This window comes from Lissotriton helveticus, chromosome 2_1 (assembly GCF_964261635.1).
Source record: "Lissotriton helveticus chromosome 2_1, aLisHel1.1, whole genome shotgun sequence".
Lineage (NCBI taxonomy): Eukaryota > Metazoa > Chordata > Amphibia > Caudata > Salamandridae > Lissotriton > Lissotriton helveticus.
The window spans coordinates 128,553,673-128,562,338 of NC_136059.1; the positions used below are offsets into that span (position 1 = coordinate 128,553,673).

At 42.3% G+C, this 8,666-nt stretch overlaps 1 protein-coding gene across 2 annotated transcripts in view; it reads right to left on the bottom strand.

Annotated features, from left to right (window-relative positions):
* LOC144817791 (uncharacterized) overlaps nucleotides 1-8,359 on the bottom strand; it is a 30,121-nt gene extending 21,762 nt beyond the window's left edge. The window contains exons 1-2 of one of the 2 annotated variants that reach the window (XM_078674608.1): nucleotides 8,239-8,359; nucleotides 3,916-4,039 (exon numbers count right to left, since the gene is read on the bottom strand). In XM_078674608.1, coding sequence (XP_078530734.1) covers nucleotides 3,916-4,000 — 85 coding nt within the window. In that variant the 5' untranslated portion in view covers nucleotides 4,001-4,039; nucleotides 8,239-8,359. The remainder of the gene's footprint in view (nucleotides 1-3,915; nucleotides 4,040-8,238) is intronic. The other variant, XM_078674609.1, reaches the window with a different exon arrangement.
* Between the last annotated feature and the right edge of the window lie 307 nt (nucleotides 8,360-8,666).

Genomic DNA, 8,666 nt, shown 5'->3' on the forward strand with positions numbered 1-8,666 from the left:
GCCCCTAGAGGCAGAAAAGGGACGTTGGGCTGACTAACGTGATTTCGTTCGCCTCTAATTGGCCTTTCCTCACTTTTCTCTTGCTAGTGGCAAAAATGTTATTGCCTTGCTGCTAGTGTTAGTGCAGTTTTAGCTGTGGGTAGCTGATACTATCTCCCTCTAGCAACGTATTGTGCATACGTCGGTAACCGGGTAATAGTTTTCAGTGATATGCAGTGTTATAAAATGTGCCGCTAACTAACGCTAACGCTAGTTAGCGTCAATTCTTGTAAATATACCCCTTAGTGTGCACAAACCGCTCCTCGCCTGAGCCACCAGCCCCGCCGGCACTAACCCTGCCTTAATCCTGCGAAAAATAAAATGATAATAACTATTTATTACAATTTCCTTTTTCCTTTGTTCTCCACTGAGAGCAGTGGGCGATACTCGTCCACCTCAGCGGAGGAGCCACCTCTGAAAGTGAAAGAATCCCATATTTACAATCTGTACCACAGGCCAGTAACGCCGATATAATGTATATAATACATGCTACATGTTCTGTCATGAGTGTAATCATTCAAATTGCATTTTCAATGATCTAATTAATACATTATAATTAATACCCAAAAATGGAAGAACATGTTTCCTTATGTAGAAGATACAGGGCAGTAAGCAAAAATGGGCATCTCACAATGTTCCTCTAAAAGGTCAAAAGAACAGCCAGGGAATTCAAAGCAGTACTGCCTGATAACGTCACCACAATAAATTAGAAAAAAATGCTGCCCACCTTAATGGTCTGCTGCCCACCTTAATGGTCTGCTGCCCATCGACCATAAATTGCAATGCTTCATTCAACAAGTTTTTGGGAGACAACACTGATATTAGGTGGAACGCGTTGAAAAGTACAAACTAAAGCTCAAGATTAAATTGGACTAACAAAAAAGAATCGCAAGTATTAATTTTGTGTGACAAACTCATTGAATGTGTTGTATTAATAACATCTGTATTGCCTCCTTAAAAACTTGTTGAATGATTGTATCTCACAATGGTGTACACAAAAATATTATTTGAAACAAATGTTGTGCTCTAAATAGTGTCCCACTGAAAGGTAAATGTTATAATATTAAGTCCAATGGGGATATATGCCTGGAGAGAATATTTGGGACACACTATTTATGTCACTCAACATTCTGACAAGAATACTCTTTTCCCACGGCTCCAAGAAGACATCCCTGATAGTGAACAAGCCAGTAACAGAGCGTTTTGCATCACGGGAGGTAATCAGACGGAATATGATTGGCTCCTTAAATTAATATGATGGGATAAAACCCCAGAGGTCACATTCACAAAGTCTTGGTTTTGAAAGGGGTAGATTTTCTCTTCTGAGATGATTCCTATATTTTGAGTGAATATTCCACATTGCTGGGATTCTCAAAGGATTATAGGAGGGTCCATAAAAGTCTACACCTGGCCAGATGTCTGCAAACAAATTCCTTTGGTTCCACCTAGAGACATTTGAAGCAACTGGGTATTTTGCATATTTTATATTATGTTTTATATCATTACGTGAGGATTGTGTTTTGAATGATAAAGTTCTTCCTGTGAACTCCCATTAAAGGAGGGTATACTTCCTGCCTGCTCATGAGGTGGAAGCTTATCCTTGCCCATGAGAGGGGTCTATTAACGTGCATGAGAAACTACCCATGGGGGAGGGGTTAAATGCCTGTAATCACCTCAGGTTGTAGTTTGTAATTAGGCCTACAAAATATGGATTTTAACTTGTAAATAATTCTTAATTAGCTTTTGTGGAAGTTCCACTGATTGGAATTCTGTATTCGCAAATGATATTTGTAGGGATGAAAGCCATTCAATACAAAAAGATCCCTGTACCCTGGACATTGGTTAGCACACGTCTAGTAGACATGAGCACACGATTGTCTGGACAAAATATACTGTTAAGTTCCAGACACACCCCCTCTGTATTTATGGTAGAGTGTGTGTTCTCTAATGCCTTACTGTCCACAACAAACCAATGTTTGTCACTTAAAACAGGAGATTCCGGGCAAGGTTCAACTCAACATATCCAATGATGTCTGCCCCACTGAGACAGTCCATCCACCCACACTTAAAAAGTAAATGAATGAAAAAATGTGTGGCGGAGAAGAAGGCACCTCACGGGGGAACAACCCTCGGGGAACTTGGCAGATGTTACCAATTCTATGCCCCTTTCTCATCATCGGTTGCCATTCCTTTTCCAAGAAGACAGTGTCAAAAGTAAAAGGTGCGAACAGAGAAGTGCTTAACCAGAGACTAAAGAAATAGCTCCCTGGTGAGACAAATAACGAAGAGTGAGATAAAATCAACAGACACACCAATTATACAACTTTATTACTAACTCTGGTATGTACTGGTGAAATAAAAAGGCTGGTAGCTTACTGTCGCATACCACTACCTGTAACCGACATGTTTCACTGCCTGGTGAAATTTATGGCAGATTCATCAGGGTTCACCACTCGGTCACCGCACCAGTGTTGGACATCTGTATAGGAAACCTCAACCAGCCATGTCCTCTCATACCAGCTGATCAGGTAATTATCCGCCCTATTGTAGATTGTAGTATCAATCATACAGACATGGAACCAGGAACTTGTATCATCCCAGGTTCCTGGTTCCATGTCTGTATGATTGATACTAAAATCTACAATAGGACTGATAATAGAGATATGTGAGCCTGAATTACCAAACGCAAACTCTTCAGGGTTCACCCTGCTGGAACGTGAAGACGTGATTTGAGTGATTGGCCCCTGTCCATTAGCAGCAGTAGAATTATCATTTGACATAAAGTTTGTGCATTTATCCTTTGGGATGGTGACCAGACCCTCTTAACTATTCAAGAGGAATGGTAGAGCACACATAGCAGTATTACTGTTCATTGTTGGGAGCAAGCACGCCCAAATTGTATGAGTAAATCAGTATTACCATATTACCTGATAGTTAAGACAACACACCATTCCCAATTTAAGGAAGAATATATCTCTTACTAACTCAGGTAAAGGCCATGTTGCTCCGAATCAGGAAGAGGAAAAGGATGTGAACCAGTGCAAAGTGAGTACTGCACCCACACTCCCATGCAGACAGGGCCTCAGTCAGGGGTGGGTGGAGGTGGGAATGTTTTGAGCACCCTTCTAATTTTAGGTTACTCCAGCAGAAGAGGTGCCACATGGCATGTAAACCATCACACTGGCAGCTGGCACAGGGAGTCATCTTTGAGTTAGCGGTGGGACCAACCTGCTGGTGGTCCTGACCTTCTAGCCACACCTCTGATGCCCATGATGTTCACTTGGCTGTGACTAGATTGTGTCATTCCGCTGAACATTGAGATGATACTTAACAAGGTTTATCTTTGTTTGAAGTAATCCATGTTTCCCTGGTCCTTGTGCTCTGCCTGCCCCAAAGGGGATGTAAATAGAAAATGTATATACTTTCAAGTTTCAAGGCTGATGTCCATCTTAGGATGTGCACAGTGTGCAGACAGTAAAGCGATATGTTATTGTGTTAGCCTGCTCTGCAATATGTTCTCCTAAAATAAAACACCCTCCCTTGTCCAAAAGAAGTGTCAGTGACTGCTATTGCTGTGGGTGTTTGTGTTTAAGGAAACAAAGCCATTACACGATTGATTGCACTATAGTAAGGAGGCATCCTGAGAGCTGTAGCATATGCGGAGTGTCGCATTGATTTGACAAAATCTAGGATACTTCAAAAGAATTCCTCGACCACCCAGCCCATGATGCCTTGTTTATAGTCCGGTTTGAGGTGGCCACTGCCCTTTTAATGTGGGAAGAGAAGATGTCCAATAGAGTCATGATCATCATTGTCACTGCATGAAATCACAGAATATCATGAGGTAACGCCAGGCTCCCATGTCAGATAACTTACTGTAAATGGCAACTGGACCAGAAAGGGACATTTCCAGGATTGACAGTACGATGACCAGAGAGTAAATTAGTATTCTGGGTCCCATGGTGCCGGGTCTGACCAATCTGCTACCTAGGTTTTCTTCCTGCATAGGATGGCAGAGAAATATGTTTTATCATTTATGCAGTAAACAGAGACAACTTAAAACCCTGAATATCTGAAGCTACAACAATAAACAACAGCAGTATGTCCAAAGCAAGCTTGGTTAACAATAACCACTTACCTCCACTGCCAAGGTCTACACTGGACCTTATGTGAGTGTGAAGAGTTATAGAGATGCAGTGTGAACCTTTATAACAAGACAGGGTGTTCAATGCTGTCTACATTAGTTTGCATGTAGGCACTAGAGTTTTGATAAAATGCATAGCCAACATTGCAGTGCGAGCTGTAGCCATGTTTTGTGGTAGAGAAATTCACTATCACCATGTTCACAGACAAAAGGCACCTGTGAAAAACTGGCATGGGGTCCAGATCCTAAATAATGAATAGATGGCTCAAAGCAAATTACCCACTATTTTAACAAACAAAACCCACTTGAACCAGCTGGCTGTCTGATAAATAACTACAATAGTTTGAGTAGACCAGACAAGGCAATCTCTCTGGTTGTACAATGCCTCTTGTCAGCTTAGCAAGATATTGCAGTGGCTTCAACGCTAGTACCAAGACGCCCATAGGCATTTGAGCGCTCTACAAAAATTACATAACATAACATGATTGTAGGCGTCCCTTCCAAATACTGCCATGGCATCTTATGTATCCTTATTTTCCGAATACAAGCTGGTGGAAAAACATTGATATTTTACCAACACCTCAAAGGAGGTGTTAATGCAGCCACAGAGGGGGAAGGGCCCCCTGGCACCACTTGACATTGTGAATGTAAACATATGTTTTCTGAACATTGGTTGTGACCTCTTCCAACTCTTCAACAAAACAAAGTTCCATTTGGGTTGCTTTAAAAAATAACAGGTTGATTTTTTAAAATACAATGAAAGAAATCAAGGATATGGTGTTCCTCTGAACCCAACAGGCCACTATCTATGTGATGGTCTCCAATAATAGTGATTTGTAATTTGCAACCAACCTCAATCCAGTCTCATTCTGACTGACTACCATTCGGAATTTAAAGAACCATCCTTTCAGTTCATAGGTGTATTATTAAATTTCTTTAGTGGCCACAACATTACTGGTCGCAAATAAATAGTTTATTAGGACCAGTACATAGCACCATCAGGCCACCTCTTCATGAAGGAAAGTCAGATTTGGCTGACAATGCAAACAAGTGAACTGCAGATACCGTTACTAGAATTATTGTTAGTATTTGATATTGAACACATATTGTTTGCATTGTTAGTGAGTACTTCAGCTGTGACATTATTTCTATGGACAGATGAAGACAAGCATCACCCAAGAAAAGACTCCTTCTGCCCCATCACATTTCAACAATTTTGTCAGGACAGGTGTGTAATAACAGTGATACACTAGAATAAAAGGGTGTTTTATTGTATTAGAGCATGTATTATATTAAGTTTAAGGGGGAGCTTTGTTGCACTAATGCTATGAAGAACAGATTTGGTGCTCGCTGTTGATATCTGTGTATCACAAGATGTATTTTTGGCTAGACTAGCTCATCCTTTCAATATGCTAAGACTAATGAATTGAGTACCAAAAAAGTAGGTAATGGTAGTATTTATTCTTTATAATACTTAGAACTGCAAACATCTGCTATAAAAATAATTTTACAAAATAAGCTTATTACACATCTGGCTTGCCTGCAGTACACTCATTGCTATTGATCCTTGCTTTACAATTGTGAAGCAGAAAGTAACTGTGGCCACCTCATATGAGACGTGATAAAAACATGCGTGATATGTTGTTTCTCTGATAGTATAGAACTCACTAGTGCTGCCACCAGACATATACAGATGTGTGTAGCCAGATGCTCACAGTGCATTTGTATTAAAACGGTAATGCCAGCAGTTTTCACACCACCTGTTCTTAGGCTTAGTTTCCCAGGATTGAGTTATGTAAAATATGTTGCAGCGTAGGTCTAAAATGGCACTTTGTGATAGGGCGGTGCCAGCTTTCACCAGAATGATATCATATGCTGTAGGTCACTATAGGCTGATCTCATTAGCATTGCAAGACCCACAAGAGACCCATCCCAGAATGTATTTCTCAACAGATCAGACATGCAATTGAGGAGTGCACTGACATGTTAGAAGTGGGCAGTACTAATGCACCTTAGTGGAACCACAGTGAAATTGAGGAGTGCACTGACATGTTAGAAGTGGGCAGTACGAATGCACCTTAGTGGAACCACAGTGCAATGCAGGACTACATTGACATGTTAGAAGAGGGCAGTACTAATGCACCTTAGTGGAACTACAGTGAAATTGAGGAATGTGCTGACATGTCAGAATAGGGCAGTACTAATGCACCTTACTGGAACAGCAGTGCACTGCAGGAGTGTACTGGCATATTAGAACAGGGTAGTACTAATGTGCCTTAGTGGAACCGCGGTGCAATGCAGGAATGCACTGACATGTTGGAAGAGGGCGGTACTAATGTGCCTTAGTGAAACCGCAGTGCAATGGAGCAATGCACTGACATGTCAGCAGAGTGCAGTACTAATGTACCTTAGTGGAACCGCAGTGCATTGCAGGAGTGCACTGACATATTAGAACAGGGTCGTACTAATACACCTTAGTGGAACCTCATTACAATGGAGGCGTGCACTGATATATAGAACAGGGTAGTACTAATGTGCCTTAGTAGAACCGCAGTGCAATACAGGAGTGCACTGACATGTTAGAAGAGGGCAGTGCTAATGTGCCTTAGTGAAACCGCAGTGCAATGGAGGAGTGCACTAACATGTCAGCAGAAGGCTGTACTAATGCGCCTTAGTGGAACTGTATTGCATTGCAGGAGTGCACTGACATGTTAGAAGAGGGCAGTACTAATGTGCCTCAGTGGAATCTCGTTGCAACGGAGGAGTGCACGGATATGTTAGAAGTGGGCAGTATTACTGTGCCTTAGTGGAACCGCAATGCAATTGAAGAGTGCATTGACATGTCAGATGAGGGCAGTACTAAGGCACCTTAGTGGAACTGTCGTGCATTGCAGGAGTGCACTGACATGTTAGAAGAAGGCAGTACTAATGTGCCTCAAGGGAACCGCAGTGCATTGCAGGAGTGCACTGACATATTAGAACAAGGTATTACTAATGCACCTCAGTAGAACTGCAGTGCATTGCAGGAGTGCACTGACATGTTAGAAGAGGGCAGCACTAATGCTCCTTAGTGGAACCGCAGTGCAACGGAGGGGTGCACTGACATGTTAGAAGAGGGCAATGCTAATGCGCCTTAGTGGAACCACAGTGCAAAGGAATAGTGCAGTGACATGTTAGAAGAGGGCAGTACTAATGTTCCTTACTGGAACCACAGTGCAATGGAGGAGTGCGGTGACATGTTAGAAGAGGTCAATGCTAATGCGCCTTAGTGGAACCACTGAGGATTGGAGGAGCACACTGACATATCAGAAGAGGGCAGCACTAATGAGCCATAGTGAAACTGCAGTGCAATGGACCGCTGACCCTTACCATTCAGACTCTAACATGTGAACGACATTTAGACAATAACATTTGAATACCATGTAGACACCGGTACAGTGCAAGGCCTTTCTCAGAAGAGTGGTACTCAAGATATGGGCAGAGTGTCTCCGTTCAGAGTGGCAGGGTGCCTAGAAGACAATAGTGTGCAGTCACCACAGTACCAATCATCTAATATTGACAATCATGGAGGGAAGGATCCTGTAGCCCTTTGTGGGGCTGTGGGACGATGAAGTTGGAGGCGTTTCCATGGTCCATGTAGATATGTGTGTTGGAGGCCAGAATCTGAGCAGCTCACTAAGAGGTGAATGGGCTGAAGGTGGAAACCCTCCTGAGGAAGACCAGTCAGATCTCCTAGTGGCCCATGATGGAAATATCAGGGGAGGTTATGATGGTGAGCTAATGGGACCACTAATGATGGAGGAATTCCTCCTGTAGGCGTATATGTCTACAAGTTCATTAAACAGTTCTTGCGGGGGTGGTTTTCTACATAAAAGAAGTTTTTGCAATGTACTTTTCTTTCAGAACATGTGTTGCAAAAATATTTCTCCTGTTGATGTAGATTTCTAATACAAACAAACATTTAGCAGAGATTTACTGCTGAGAAACCTCACAAAGTTGCAAAGGGAATAAACCATTTTACATCCTTTCTGCTCACCTTCTATTGGATTACTCACCTCTGCCTGCTACTCTCTTCTGTGAGCTGAAGAGGGATTTCACACACTCAGTGAGTGATGGTGTCAGGTCTCACCTCTTGCTACTGCTATCTTCTGTCAGCTCAGGAGTGATCTCTCAAACTCAGTGAGTGATGCCGGAGCACTAGAGATCTCTGTAGATATAGAACCTGCAATGCAGATTAGGGGGAAGGTCTGGCAGGGAAAACTGTTCCCACAGAACCAAAGCCATCGATCACCTGCAACGCACCAGCAGACAGTGAGGTATCTTGGCAAATAATTGTGAGTAGAATTGTTGGTTTTAATAAGTGTAGGCCTGTCATGTGCAACTCAGACCTAACTGTGGGAGTAAGAGGCGATTCAAATATGAACAAATGCAAAATGGGTCTCACACATTGAATTAAGCATAGCAGAGCCCTGTCTGTGATTAA